The 16,143-nt window shown below is 37.1% G+C and overlaps 1 protein-coding gene across 8 annotated transcripts in view; it reads left to right on the forward strand.

The window, feature by feature from the left end:
* The window catches only part of ABLIM2 (actin binding LIM protein family member 2), a 136,016-nt gene that overhangs the window by 81,239 nt on the left and 38,634 nt on the right, over nucleotides 1-16,143 (forward strand). For 4 of the 8 annotated variants that reach the window (XM_030491446.1, XM_030491449.1, XM_030491447.1 and 1 more), the window contains exons 7-11: nucleotides 1,063-1,150; nucleotides 4,330-4,388; nucleotides 8,698-8,775; nucleotides 13,278-13,424; nucleotides 15,079-15,111. In XM_030491446.1, the coding sequence (XP_030347306.1) occupies nucleotides 1,063-1,150; nucleotides 4,330-4,388; nucleotides 8,698-8,775; nucleotides 13,278-13,424; nucleotides 15,079-15,111 (405 nt within the window). The remainder of the gene's footprint in view (nucleotides 1-1,062; nucleotides 1,151-4,329; nucleotides 4,389-8,697; nucleotides 8,776-13,277; nucleotides 13,425-15,078; nucleotides 15,112-16,143) is intronic. The other 4 variants (XM_030491448.1, XM_030491452.1, XM_030491451.1 and 1 more) reach the window with 1 other exon arrangement.

Below are 16,143 nucleotides of genomic sequence, written 5' to 3' on the forward strand. Positions count from 1 at the left end.
GAAAAACACAACTCCCTGAATGCTATTTTTGTCACTGGCTCAAGCCAACGTTGCCTTGCGGTGCTGCTGTCCTTGCCTGTGGGAACCAGAGCTAACAAACTTGCCCACAGTCAGCCATAGAACTGAATTTTGGCCAAGCTACCAAAATGGAGCTTTGCATAAATCCCTTGATCCAAGATCTTTTTTGTCGGATAATCATTTGAGGTTAACTTCAGCCTTGTCTGTGTGACACATTAATGTTCTGACATAGATAGGCCCTTGCTCCTTTGTAGCAGGTAGATGTCTCCTGTTGAGAAATCCACAGAGGTCAATGGTGAAACAATTTAAATTAATGGGGTTATAAGGTAATTGGAAATTTAAATTTATGAAAATTGCTGTGTTACTAAGCTGTTCTGAGCAAATTTAGGACTCAGTCCTGTTCTCATTCCAGTCATTGAAAATGGTGGTATTAAATTTTGTGGAGTAATCTCAGAACTAAGTGACAAAGCTCTGGCTTGTCTGTGTGAGGGACTTAGTGCACAGTATCCAGAAGTGTCAGCTCTGAACTTATAGCCCTATAGGCACACTACACACATTCATCATGGAAACCCTTTAGTACACATTAGCTGCAAGACACTTTCAAAGCAGATACAAACATTCATTCCCCAAGGTGGTTCTTGCTGTACATGAAGATTCTCTATTCAGCAGGACAGTCAAGCTTATGTCTTCCCAACTTCCTTGATCAGGTGAGTCCTAAGTTGCCTTGCACTTGGTGCGCATGATGGTTGTTTACAGGGAATATGTGTTTGCCGTATAAAATTGTTTCCATTCTGTAAATTCAGAGACTTAACTATTGCACATTAACTTTCAGGTTTGTGTAGGCAAGACCATTATTTCATTTTATGTCATGAATTGTCAATAATAAAAAATTTACATTGTGGTTGTAGGAGATTGTTGAATTAATTGACATTAACTGATTTACTCTAATTAGTCATATTCTAGAGGATGAGAGAAAAACTCTTCATAGTGAAGCCACTAAATTGATCAGTCTACTTAATCATCTCTACCTTTTTTCCCAAACAGGCAGGAGAAAAACATTATCACCCAACGTGCGCACGATGTGTCAGGTGCAACCAGATGTTTGCAGAAGGAGAAGAAATGTATCTTCAAGGTAAAAACAAAACCAAACAAAAACCCAAAATGCAAAACACACTTGGCAGCATGGCCCTCTTGCCCATACTGGTTAGCATGGGTGAGCTGTTTTGCCCATATTCTCACTTCGTAACTACCAAATAAAGTGAACAATGCAATGGAAAAGCAAAAACAAACCATTGTTGCTTCTTACTCACCTACTACTTCTTTCTCAGTTAAAATCCAATAGCAAGTGTGAATCACAGAAGGATGAGTGGTAACACTTATTTCCTGAAGATGGAAGGGAAGTACTTGACAGTGAGGATTATTAAAATGTTCCATTTACTGAAAACGTGGGGTTTTTCTACAGTGGTAAGTGGTCCAGATGAAAGTTAACATGCATGTGGGATACCAGGTCCCCTAAAGCTGCTGTTGCAGTCCTAAGACCAGTCTGGTACTCATTGCCCATTTGAGTATGAGGAGAAAATCTGAAGGTCCTTACCTGAATTCCTCTCAGTCAGACCTAAGTGCCCTTAGAGAGTGGAGAAGAGGATGCCATGGAGCAGAAGCCCTTACCACAGAATACACCTGTACCTTACGCAGTCATAAGGTTGCACAGGAGAAATTCAGTTTCTTGTCAGGGAATTTCAGTGAAGGACTTGCACAATAATTTATTCAATGGGGGGAAAAAAGTTATTTAACATAGATATGAGCTAAACCCTATACTTCATATGTAGCAACTTTTAGCTGTACTAAAGTAATCAAGTAAAATGATGTCTACACAGTTAAATACAAGGTCGGACACCAGAGAAAATTTTGCCTATGTCTTTGACTGGCAGTATCTTTTCAAAGGAAAAGAGAAAAGAGAAGCTCAGTAGGATGTGGGAACTGTAGGGCTGGTGTGTTATCCTAAAATCACATGCTTGCCCAGATCTGCATTAGAACTTTGCAGTTGTCCACAGTTTTCTAGAAGCATACTTTGAAATCATTCATTAAGCTGGAAAAGTTAGACTTTATTTAAAACACAACAGTGGTCTCAGTAAAATCTAATTATAATTTAGTACGTTACTTAAAATGACAATTTTATTGTCAGTTTGGTTTGCAACAAGAACTAGCTCATTAAAGGACATAATGATCCTTGTCTGTGCTCATGAATTCTCCCTCAGGAGCCAGAAAATGCTGTGGTTCTTCCAATTGCAAAGTAGTTTAGCAGTACTAAAATCCCATGGGAAATCAATGCTTTAGAAAAAAGATATCAAACTGCAAATCTGATTCTAGATTTCAAACTCTCTGAAACTGGGTTGCAAGTGATTCTCTTTTTTAAGTTCAGTTTGTTGTAACGGTGGATATTTGTTAGGTTTTGTGCTGACTTTTAGTTCAAATAATCGCAAAGTATGCACAGGTCCTGTTAATTTGGACCCTTCTTAATCACTTTATTTTCTAATGCATGAAACATTCATTCCAGCTTACTACCAAATACTTATTTTCACATGAGGAACAGTTTCCATTTAACTTAACAAAAGATCTGTGATTAAGTATTTGGGCTGCCTTACTTAATGTGTTAGATTAAAAAAAAAAGTCAGAGCCCAGGATAACTTGCTTTTCATCCTCTTAATAAACTACTATAAAGTACCTTTAGGTGTTGGAAATTGAGTCATCAGTGGTCATCCATCGGATGACTTTTGTTTGAAAAGGTCCTTGTTCTTCTGTGTAAAAAAGTTTCTCAGTTTTGCTTGACCACCAATAAGAGTAATTCAAAAAAAGTTGATCTAAATACTTCTTAATACCATTGGGAAGATTTACATCAACCTATGAAGCAGTTGGGACAAATGCTGTCAGTGGACAAGCTCAGACCTACTTGTAATTGGAAGATAAATTAGCATTGAATTTAGAGGAGCTATAAAGATATTTCTTTTGTGGTTCAGTCCCAAAGAACTTCAGAAACTTAGTAAACATAATTTATCTGGTCTGTACTTATAGATAGTATCTTACTGCATGAGTCTGGGTTCATCTGGGTTATTTTTGTGAAATAAATTGTAATGATCTCTGTCTTCTGGGAAATTTTTCTGTTTCGATCTTGTTTCCAAAATCCACTGGTTAGAAAACTATCAAACTGCTGTGAAAACAAAGCATTTCCAATAACTCCTCTTGGTGCTCTCCACCCAGTATAAACATTAAATATTTAAACACAAAGGTTCTCAGCTTCCCATTTAGTCAAGCAGAAGTTGCAGTGCACTCACATTATTTATCTGTGTGGAAGCTTTGATTTGTAGCTTATCTGAGCTCAGACCGACATAAAGGTTCCTTTTTACTATTAAAGCTTACAAATTATTCTTTTATATAGTCCACTTCCATTGAATACTGAATATTTATCATTGTGTTCAACTTTTAAAAAGATCTTTTTTTCCTTTGTACTAATGCAAAACTATTAAGTTTCTTTCACACACTTAATGTTTACTTTCATTTCTGGAATTCATAATCCTCTCTTTCATAATTACATGCAGTAGAGAATTGGTTTATGCTGTATTTCCTGCTTTCTCCAAGATGGATATTCCCCTGAATGAATTCAGTTCCCTAGTATTTGGCTTATGAGAGACAAACATATGAGAAGTGCACAAAGTCAGTACAGTGAATAATTCAGAAAGACAGACTGGATTTTCAGCTAGTGTTAAATGCTGTTTCATCCCATCACAGTGTGCTACTTAGTATGACCTGGGCCAGATTATTACAAGAATATGTATAATAAGAGAACATGAAATTCTGACTACACACATGGAAAAAGAAAAACTTAACATGGTAGTAGAACAGGTTGTCTAGAGATGCTCTGTGTTCTCAATCCTTGGAGATACGCAGAATGCACAGCACTGAGCTGCCTGCTGTAATGGGACCTGCTCTGAGCAAGAGATTGGGCTGGAAGAGCTCCAGAGATCACATATCACACTTCTTAGGACTCAGGTTTTGATACTGATCTCACATATTGAAGTAACATGTAGCTTTCTGAAGTGCATCTAGTGTTTAAAATGTATCTGATCAAGCTTACTGATACTGAGAAGTTGTCAGTTTTAGCTTTGAACATATCCATGAAATGGTGATGACAGTGGAATCAGTATGCTGTGATTTATAAAACCTTATAGGCAGGTTTAATGACGTTCTTATTTTAATCCTTTTAAGGTTCTTATTGGGCAACAGAATTAAGCAGAATTTTAAATTTACTTCCAGGTACATCCATTTGGCATCCAGTTTGTAGACAGGCTGCAAAGGCTGAAGAAAAAAATAAGGTAAAAAGACTGTATGTAATACCCAGCTTTATTCCATTATCATCTTATTCGCTATCCTTTTTTTCCCAGTGAGCATGGAGGGCTGGATTTTGAATTTTTTCACTACTGTAATTTTAAATTTTAGATTACAAAAATCTGGTAGGTTAAGGTAATAATTTAATATAGTCTGCTTTACTTAGTGATTAAAGCTGCAACTTCAGGAGAATGCTGACTTAAGAGTTATATGAAAAAGCTGAATAAGGAAAATGTGAAAATATGAATAAGAAAAAAAAGTTAATTTGTAACTTCTGTCTTGTTATGATGTGATCAGTTCATGACCTCTTCCCTTTTTATGTGACTCTGCACTTAAAAGATCAGAGGACTTTCTCTTTATTTTTTTTAACAAAAAAAAAAAAAATTCTCCTTGGAATTTCTTTATTATTTGTTTGTAACATGTTGGCAAGACAGCCCCAACTTAATTTAATCTCTGGCTTTAAGTACCTCCTTAAATTGGATGATTTGTGCATCTGTCTGTGTGCAAAGGGGAAAAGGGGGGAGTTCTGGCAACTTTAATGATTACAAGGTTAGCAGATGAATAAGCTGCCCCTAGGAAATGAAGAATTAATATGTAGCTGGGGAAATGATCCCTCTGAATTGGTGGGACTGAGATACAACAATCTCATTTAATGCAGAGGCCAAGTATGGGGTTTTTCAGTTCTGATGTTCTCTGATATGCCAAGTGGTACTCTTGGTACTCTTGTTCAAAAAAGCTCTGCTTTGATTCATCCAGGCTTGGACAGAAAGCACAAGGAACAAGTCAGAACAGCAGGAAGCAGCAGCTATAAAAGGAGTGTTTACAAATCTGTTGTGTTAGCAAGTGCAACTTTGACTAAATTACAGTTTTGAAAAAGAATTTGGTTTGGGCTTTACCCTGAAGGATCTTAGCTGTATCTTTTGTACTCATTTGTTTGGGAAGCGATTGCTCTGGTATTCTTCATGGTGAGCTCTGAATTTCAAATATGTAGCGTTTCAGTAGAAAATGTATTGGTTTAATGTATATTTAAAATTATGCAATGTATATATAATATTTATGTTTTAAATTATAAAAATACTTTAAGTGCTGTTGATTCAGCCTAGTACTATTAAGCAGTATTTCAGGCTTCATTCATTCTAGCTGAGTAACTGAAATTGTAAGGCTAAAACCCCATGGAATTTATTGAAAATGTAGTAGTTTTCCAACCCCCTCCTTCAAAGACCACAGACAAGGTTGTACTGGGTTCCTACTTAGCTGCCTTTTCCTCACAATGGCAAAGAAAGTGTATGTGTAAGATACTGTGTAAAGGCTGATTCATTTATCTGAACACTGAGAGTTTGCCCCTTCTCCAGCAGAGAGGAAGACGTCTGTATCTGCAAGTCAGTGGGAGTTTTGCCCGAGTAAGGAATAAAAACCAGAATGGAACTCAAAGCATTTTCCCAAGTCTAGTCATTTTCTCTCCTCTTTGTTTTTCTTATTTTTTGGTCTTTACACTGATTATTGAAAGAATAAACCAAGAAGAAAGAATGATATTTCAAAGAGGGTAGTTACGGACTTTTCAGTCTAACTTGTAAAGCAGAAAAAGGGATATACTGGTTGAGAAATTTTATGGTCAACCTTTGTGGTTTGTTGTTTTTAGAAGTTATCTTTCTATATATTTATATAGATACGTGCACAGCATATAATTAAAGTAGGTGACAAAGGCAGAAAGAGTAAGTAGGAGCCCAGTCCAAAACTCTGGAGATGGAGTCAAGTGAGAAAGAAGTTGTGAAAGAGAGTGACAGCAAAAAGAAAAAATATGGGAAAGTGAGATTATAAGCAGAAGACAGAAAGCTGGAAAAGACAGAAGAAATCAAAGTAGCAAGAGAAAGAATAAGGATTATCAAAAGGCATAAAGGAAAAATAGGTAGGTGGAGGAAGAATAAAAATGCGTAGTACAGAGAAAAGAACTGAACAGAGGCAATGCAGTGAACAGAGATGTGAGTTTTTATTGCAAAATCTAGATTATGTGCAGCAGGCAGGGACTGGGAATGCTAAAAGGGGTAATGGATTGTGCAGAGAAAAAAGAGCATGTATGAGATGTGGAGCAAGCGGCTTTAAATCACTGGGGGGAGAAATGGGAAAATTTGTGGGCGTACCTGAATACCATAAGGAATCGCAGAATCAATCTGCAGAAATACCTTAGTAAGATGAGACTGGGATTGCACAAGTTAGAAATTTTAATGAATTGTAGTAATAGAATCATAGAATGGTTTGGGCTGGAAAGGACCTTAAGATCATCTAGTTCCAACCCCCATGCCATGGGCAGGGTTGCTTCACCCTAGATCATGTTGCCTAAGGCCCTGGCCAGTCTGGCCTTGAATTCTGCCAGGGATGGAGCATTTACCACTTCTTTGGGCAACCTATTCCAGTGCCTCACCACCCTCACAGTAAAGAACTTCTTCCTTATATCCAGCCTGAACTTCCCCTCGTTTAGTTTGAACCCATTCCCCCTTGTCCTACCACTACAGTCCCTGATGAAGAGTCTGTCTCCAGCATCCCTGTAGGCCTTATTAAAAACAAGATGGCACCTCCAAATTGAGGAAAGATTATGAAAAAACTCCAGGAATTAATGAAGAGTTATTAAATCTATTCAGCCATTCAGCCAGGTATTTCATGTGTTTTAAGGTCATGCTACACTCTGATCTTAAAACATACCCCACTAATGCACATGACACAGAAAGAAGCTCTGAAGCTCTATCTCAGGAATCCTGATGTTTGTCCAAAACAGCCATATGACTTTAACAGGGTTTAAAACATTGGAACAGTACAGTTTTCTTCAGTTTTTTCCCTCTGCTGCATTGGGCCTCCTCTAGGGACATTGTGAAAGAGAAGTGTGGCTTGCACATGACAGCAGTGCATTGATGACACTTCATGTCATTTACACAAGTTCTGGAAAGCGGCAGTGTGTTTTAACTATGCAGAAGAGCAGGGCAATTACACTGTCTGTATTAAATGATCATCTGAACAGCAACCTCAAGTATTTTTCAGATAATACTCTTATTTCCATGCTTGTCCCCTTGGACTTTCTGAGTGTGTACAGAGCTTCAGAAAATTGAAAATGACAGGGAGAAAATTCCAAAGCCCCAGTCAGACATGCCAAAACAATTAAACTGGATCTTTTTTATATGGATAAGTACCTCCACATATTGTCTCAGAGGAGCCACAGGACTATTTGGGCTAAAGAAGGTCAGTGGAAGGATAGTTGTGATCTTTTAGTTTGTTCACTCTGCTAATACAATACAGCAATATGTTCACATATTGCTTCTCAAAGCGAGTAAATACTTCAGATAAAGACTGGAATAGTAGGAAGGATGCTACCTTGACCTGACAGCTCAATACTGCTAAAACCCTTTTAAGGGTTTGAACAGTTGTAACCTCCAGGTAAGAAGTATCAGCCTTTGGTGAGACAGTAAATGATGGTCATTCTGAGCACATGGGAAAATATGTACTTTTTGCAGTCAGGGACAGTTTTTTCTGTAGATGGGAAAGAGTATTTACCCAGAATTGACATATCTGGATAAAAGAGGGTGTAAACCTATTGATTTCATAGTAAGATTTGTTTAATCTTCAATTATGAATGTCAGGTCTGTTCACTCATGGTTAATATCATTGTGTCTCACAGCCCTTTAAATAACAACCCTTGTTATTTAAAAGTAATTATATTTTTCATCATAAAGGATGATGCAAAAGGAAAGCAATAAAAGTCTGTCACTCTAAATGCCAGAATGATTGAAAACGGAGCAAAACCAGTTGACTATTAAAATCAATCTGCTAGTCTTATGATCAGAGAGGGGAAGCCAACCTATGGGGTGTTTGATTCCGGATGCTCTGCAGAATGTTCTGCTCTTTCCTCTGAGTGAATGACACAGTAGTGCAACGCTTTCCAGATGCAACTTAGATTGGTTTGGTGGTATAACCTTACAGTAAAAATGCTGCCACTGTATCATCTTGTAATTTGACCTGTCCTTAATAGTGCTCAATGGCAGCCCAGAAGTGTTCCAGGCCATTTCATTCTGAAGGGAGGAGAAAAGAAAGTAATATGTTAAATAATTTTTGCATTTTAAAAAAGTTGATTGACTAAAAGTGTTCTATTTTTAACTCCTTGGTATGCCTGTATGTTTTGAGCTTGCTGGAAAAAGCTGTTTTTAAGTGATAAAGCTTAAATGAAATGTCTTGCACACTCCTTTTGAAGTAACACTTACATTTTCTCTGCCTCTCCTCTGTTTCTTATCTGGTTCACTTCTCCTGCCATAGGAAACGAGGACTTCCTCTGAGAGTATTATTTCTGTACCTGCTTCAAGTACATCAGGTTCCCCAAGCCGTGTGATCTATGTGAGTATTTCACAGTGAAATTCATTCTGTGGGATGTGGAAAACCCTGTGCTTCCTCCTACGTTTAGCACATTGTGTAGAAAGTTGGTGCCTCCAAACCACTGCAGCTGGTGACTCCTCTAAAATAGAATTTACTTTCTCACGTTTAAAATATTTGAATACTGCGTTTGCCATAGCAGAATTCTGGCAGTTTCCTCTTGTTTTTTGTGGTGTATTTATAGGACTTATATTACAACTGGAGCTGGCTTATACCGAAGCATGCAAAATACCACAGTGCTTTCTAAAGAGAAAAGCTTAAGTAAACAGTACAGCCCACAGGTAGATTACAAGCTTAGATTTGAACACAACTTGTCTAAATCAAGCTTATGAAAACACTCGTGCGTGACTCGGGCCTTGGCAAATGCCAGTCTCTAATCTCAGAGGACCTTTGATGTGTTTATGGTTTAAGAAGTCCTAGCTCTGGAAAGCTCATAGAGAGAATTTAAAATAACAAGTATGATAAAAGCTTATGCAGAGTATTTTTTCATTATCAGGTGTACCTTGCTTGTCATAATTGCTGTAGCTAATGCTCATGGCCAAATTCCCAAGGTTACCACCAACAGGTAAAAAATATCCATAAGCATGGCACAATCCATACAAACATCTCCTGGAGAGCTTCAGTATTGCCAGAGCTATTCTTTATCATGTCCAAGTATCTCTCAGGTAGGCAGGTCATTCTCATTGCATAGGACCATAGGCAGAGGAAATTGCTGGAGATACAGCTGATTGCCAGAGAGCTTATTTTTATGAAGATTAAGGGCTGTTATCTTCTACACTAAGACAAGCAAAAAGTGCTTTGGAGCCAAACATGTCTTTTTCCTTCTTCTAGTAGAGCTCCATGCTGGTGGATTCCAGTGGTATATTCCCAGTAAAAAACTGTTGTCTCAAATACTTTGAAGACAAATCATTGTGCTTACATTATCATGTAAGCACTTTCTTTGACCAGATGGTCTCTATCTCTCCAGCCATGCACCACTTCATTGTTTTTATAAGCATGAACATTCTTCTAAGATTTACATGTTTTTAGTGACATTTATCTAACTGTTGGACGGTACTGTTTTTCTTGATGTTTGTGATTACAGCTTTAAATATGCTTCACAGGCAGCTAAAAGTCAAACCTCCATTCTCTTTTTCTGGGTTTTTTTGTGGGGGGAGAGGGAACAGGGTGTGGGGATTTTTTTTTAAAGGATATCATTAAATCAGCACACAACTCTAATGTTTGTTACTTTAATATACTTTAGAGGCAGCTGGGACTGCGAAAAAATAAAGTTGTCTAGCAAATATGAGTCAATTAGGAAAAAAGATTCCCCAGAGGCATGCAAGTTCTTGCTATATCTGTCTCATCTCTGACTGCTTAATTGTCAAAGCTGTGAGATTGATTAAATCTTATTTTGGCTTTCACGAACAGGAAAGTAAAAAGAATTAAAACCATGTTACTCGACTTCTATATTATCAGAATGATTCTTTGGCTATCTTTTGCATCTGTTTTCTATTACAGGAATGTAATGACATACAGACATGATCAAGATTTAACTTGGGTGCTTTCATGATTGTTTTTACCAAACCTAAATTCATGCTACCACTGAAAGGAAGGTCACATACACATGTAGCCCTGTCCCTCCCTGGCCATGTCTTCCTGTCTCCTCTTTGATGCTAGTACTGGTGGGTACACAGAGGTATGATCAGTCAGATTTGAGACCAGATTCAGCTGAACAAATAACCCAGGAAAAACCTCCAGCCAACCAAACAGGCAAAAAAAGACCCAGCCATCTACATGTCCTCTAATGCTAATGTGGAACAGAAGGCAGAGCAGAGTGGGAAGACGCACACAGAACAGCTGCTTTCAGCAGTAGCATGGATTCAGACCCTTAAAACCAATGGTAAAAGTGTGCCTTCATAGCTGGTGAGCTCCGTGAAGTATCATGTTGGGCAGAAGAGAATTTAGAAAAAATGGTTAAAGCTTAGGAACTGTGAATTCATGGTGCTTCTACGTTCAAAGGCATCAAGTCAGCCGTGCCATCATTCCGAACAGTGTGCCATCTCATGGGAGACGTGTTTCAGGGTCATGATTGAGTGGTCAGCTAGGGAATGGTGGAGAAAGCATGTTTTGACTACACCTGAATGTGGTTCACAGACGGTTTACTAAAGCCATACCACTTTTTCTTCATCTGTTGATACCAGACTTGGTGTTTTCTTTCACTGAGATAGGGCACAGGTCAGTGCCCTTTGAAGTTGGTGGGCACCTTTTCATGATTTTTAATGACGATTTCATTATATCCAGACTAAAATTTACCCTAGTGCCGATATCCCTTCAGAGTCCCTAAATATCACTTAAAAATCAGTTGATTTCTAAATTATGAGATTAAATAAGGCTTAAATAAAAGTCCTTCTTTATACTTAGCTATATTTTATGAAGATAGAATTAGGTACTTCAACCTAATATAAACAACTCAAAGATTTAGGTGAGGTTACATAGCTGTGTTGTACGTTGTCATATTAGGAATAGAAATCACATTTTTATACAGATCATATTTGCAATTTATACAATTGTAAAATTACATATTCCAAATGAAATAGATACTTTAAAGCCTCTTAACTGTAATTTGAGCCTTCCCTAGCATATTTGAATTCCACTCACATATTTGAAAGTAGGTGAAATAAATAAAACAAAAAACAATGTAGTCTGGATGTTTGTAGAATTGAGTGTTGAGAAAGAAACTGTATCTCTAGGGTTGTTTTTTAATCCAAATTTGCCTACATTTTGCTATTTAAACTGAAGAGAATTACATAACTAGTTAAGTTTTACTCCTGTCAGTTCTGAAGTCTAGTGGGAGGATCTCAAGTTTTGCACATCTACATGGAGAGATAGGGGCTAAAATTACCATAATTCATATTTAAATATTCCCAATTTTGAACTTCTTTGGGTTCAATAGAATGGTATCCGCAGGCCTGGATACCTTAGAAAAGAAATTATCATAGCCTCCTTGGCCTTTCTTGTAGGTACAATGCTGCCCAAAGTCTTTCTGGAACAGACTTGATAGAGAGACTTCTCCTTACCTTTGCATGACCTGTCTCTGCATCAGAGCTTGCCACTGGTTCTCAGTAGGGAAGGATTTATTTCCATTAAGGGGCTATTTCATTGCTCTTTAACTTGTTAAACTAGCTGCATGGAAGGTGAGAACTGTAGATAACTGAAGAATCAGTTATTTGATTAAAAGGCATTTTTTCATTAGTTTTGAGGATAAGAATACGTGATGGTTGCGGCAGCTTTGTTCCACTTTTTTAAGTTAAGAGGAATCTTCCTCCTTTCCATGTTGCTTACATTTGCACGAATTAATACATTGTTTTAGAAAAATGGGTAACTGAAAGTTATCACGCTAATTTTTTCCTGTATGATTAACCTAATAGAGAACTTCCGTGGAAAATCTATTGAACTTTTCTTAGCTCATACTAAGAAAAAAAATATTATCACTACACACATAAATCCTGGATACTTTCATATTTTTGCATGTGGAAAAAATTATTACAGTTTTATAGCTGATCATACAGAGATTTTCAGAGAATAGCAAGGTTCACTCATCATTTTGTTGCCAAGAAAGAGCTTATCATTCTGCAAAGCCTGAGCTGGGAATGAGACAATTACACTGCCCATTTCTCCACTCCGAATCTGGTCAACTTGTCATTGTATCTACAAGACAGTATGTGCTGGACAGGGTTTTGGTGCAAGTTACCATTATCCTAAGGATAATCTGTGCAAAAGTGGCATTTTGATAATTACGCTTTTGGAATAAGCATAGTAAAAGGAGAATGGGGAGCGACACAGCCCTTTCCCTCTGTTGGCTGCATGAGTCTTATGAAAGGATTTGAACTTTGCTTAAGTGGCATCTGTGATCTTCCAACTAATCCACCTTGGTGTAAATCCATCGTCTGCTGGTTTGTGACCCATAATTAAGGGCTACTTAGACATAGTCAGGAAAGGAGGTGAAGCTGTGGGACACAACTGAATGGGAAAAATTAAAGACCTGATTAATGTTTCTCAGCATCTGGAGAGTATATGGTGGAAATACATATTTGATTATTCAGTGCTGCTTATGGTAGGGGGACCCTGCACACCAAAACCGCTTTAAAATGAAGGGCATTTTGCCTGAAAAATACTTCAATATCTGTCCCCCATGTGTCTTTGTCCAGCTAGCAGTAAGTAGGATATAACCAAGAGAACTGGAATGATGCCTTGCTACTCTTATTAGCCAAATGTGAGTGGCAAAGAAAAATAGAAAGCACCAGTATATAAAAAGAAAACAGTAATATTTAGCATTTTGTAGTAAATATATTTAAATGTGCACAAACAGAAAAAGTGGTTTAATTTTATGATTGCTTTTCTACCTACACTTATCTATTCTTTTCTGCTTGCATCCTGGTCATATTCTTTCTTATTCTCACTGCTTTCTTTCCTCCTTTTCTTAGGCAAAGCTTGGAGATGAAATTCTTGACTACAGGGATTTGGCTGCTCTTCCTAAAAATAAAGCCATCTATAACATTGACCGGCCAGATATGATCTCCTATTCTCCATATATCAGTTACTCTTCAGATGACAGGCATAGTTACGGGGAGGTACTGAAACATGGGTTGTTTTTTTTTTCACTATGAATTTGAGATTTATGTGCATCATTAAACATGTGCATAATTTAGAAAAAAACCAACAAAACAACTTTTATAACTTCAGTTAATTGAATCATATCATCCATTCATTCATAAGGCCTTTCATGAAAACAAGCGAGATGATCATTTCACTTTTTAGTCTGTGGAACTTTCTGTGATCATTTTTTAAGCAGATGACATGTAATTAAAATATGTTTTTCTCCAAGAGGAGTTCATGCATGCGGTAGGAAACAGGAGCCATTGCTAATTATAATACAGAAATCAGAAGCGAAGCCAAATGTCTTTTTTTTTTTTAAAGTGTACCATGTTATTTTTATAACACAACAATGGTATCACTTTCCAAGTACAGATTTCTTTCAACTGTCCCTTACTAAAGTTCATCCTCATGTCATGCATGCATTTCAACCTATTCATATGCACTGCTAATATAATGCAGTTTGTGCTAGTGAAATTTAATTTAACTTAATCTAACTAATACTAATTCTGTTTTTTTGTGAAGCATATTTATATATAGCTCCTGTCATGCAAGTTGGGTTTTTTTTTCCCTAACCATTTCTACCTTTCACTTGAAGTTCTGATTTCTCTTCTGTGCTCTTAGATGCGTTTTTACAAATCAAACCTTTTAGATATATCTAGTTATATTAGAAAGATATACATGGTCTAGAATGGAAACCTGCTTTGTTCTCTGTAGGTTTAAGTGAAACATGCTATAAATAATAGCCATACTATTTATTATAACCTCTTTTACACTTAATCAGTACCACTAAAGTCTCAGTACTACTCTCACATAAAATGCTGCACATATGTTAGGTTTTGCAGACTGTCTTCCAAACCATCTCTGTACAATGCTGAACCACAGTTGCTCCATTATAATGCATCCTAAAGGAATTAAGATGGTATCTGGTAAAGGATTTGAACAGGATTTAGGTTTCTGATTTCACAAAACCAAAAGCTGCTGCCTAGCCCTATGGAACCTATGGAGTATAAACACTTCCTTTCTATGTCAAAACTTGTGGGCGCTGATAGTTTGTTGCTCTCCTCAACTGCCCATTTACATCTCTGCTTGGCAGAGGTGTGTAGACTAAACAACCTCCCACCCAGCTCCTGTGAGGACTCAGTCATTGCACCCACTCTGAGGTGGTTTTGGGCTGTGCTTGCAATCTAATTTGCACATTTTCATGTTGCTCCAATTATTTATATCCTTGATATTACCAGGGCAGGAATAAATCCTGTGTTCCAAATTTCAGCATCCTCACTACTACCTGCAGCCATGATAGTTTCAGTAGACTTGCTTTGCTCGACTAACCAAACATAGTATTTAATTTTGAAAGAAAAATGACTGAACAGCAATGGCAACAGGACTGGCCTTGCCAGACCCCAGGATTTTGTAGTAAAGAAATCAGCAAAATCTTCCTATGAAATTATTTGTATCTTATTCCTTATTTACTTATTTAAAAACAAAAATTGCCCTAACTTAAATGACAGGTGTTTTTCCAACTGTATCATGTGTTACACATGGATATTGATACTTTAAGGGTAGTTCTTCTCACAAGTAACATCATGCATGAATTTGTATCACTAATTTGTTGTGTGTTGCTGTTTGCAGTCACCTCAGTTGCTCTCTCCAACACCTACTGAGGTAATCCCCAATGCCTTTGTTTCTCCTGTTCTGACCCATTTTGTGATGCATAAACCTGGTCATATTGATAACCAGCAATGTCTGAAATGTGGGGTTTGCCTCCAGCCTCTACAGTGCATGGGGTTTTATAATTTGTTTTCCACTGTGTTACTTGTGTTGAATACGCGCTTTGCTTCTGGATTGTCATCTATGTACATCTACCTCCACTGTCATCCATGTTTGTGCTTTCCAAAATAAAGGTTGTATGGTGGTTACTTCTTCAAGCTCTACTAAATAAATTACATTGGGAAATATGATTTATGTTTACATTATAAGCTGCCAGCATGAGTTGACTTGAATTAATGCTCAGCATAGCTTTCTCTTTGTCTTTTTATTTTTCCCCACAAATAGTTAAACTACTTGTTTAACTGTTTAACACATACTGTTACATCATTTGCACATACCTGAACTTCTAGGTGTGTTTTGATGTGCATTAATGATCAAAGTCAGTCATTGTTTCACAAAACATCACCTTGGAAGCAGTGATAGCATTTCACATAGTTTCCCGGATAGTAACTCAGTTACATATCACAGGCCTGGCTAATTTCTCCATTATCCCAATTTTATATATTGCAAAATTTTGATAATAGTGGAGAGTTGCAGATTTCTATCAAGGATTTTAAAACACAAACTACCACTGTAAGCACTGGTTAAACGGAGAAGTTAACCAATAGGGATGTAATTTAATTGCTAGTTTAAAAATAAAAATGTGCTTTATTTAATATTGGATTTCACTTGATTGCTTCTTCCAGAGACACAAAATACACAAAAGGTAAGGTCTGAAACAATATCAAATTTTGGTGTTATAGAAGATTATAATAATTTCGTTTAAATTAGCTGCTAATTATCAAAATGTCAATACTATTAAATTCCAAAAGTGACACTGGTATGGAAGTTGGTGCTGTCATGATTTGTGTTACACGAGTGCTCCCATGTTATCCAGCTTTGCCATACTCGCTTTCTTTCTCTGAAGAGTCTATGATCAGGTGCCTA

The sequence above is a fragment of the Strigops habroptila genome, chromosome 7, assembly GCF_004027225.2.
Source record: "Strigops habroptila isolate Jane chromosome 7, bStrHab1.2.pri, whole genome shotgun sequence".
Taxonomy (NCBI): Eukaryota; Metazoa; Chordata; class Aves; order Psittaciformes; family Psittacidae; genus Strigops; species Strigops habroptila.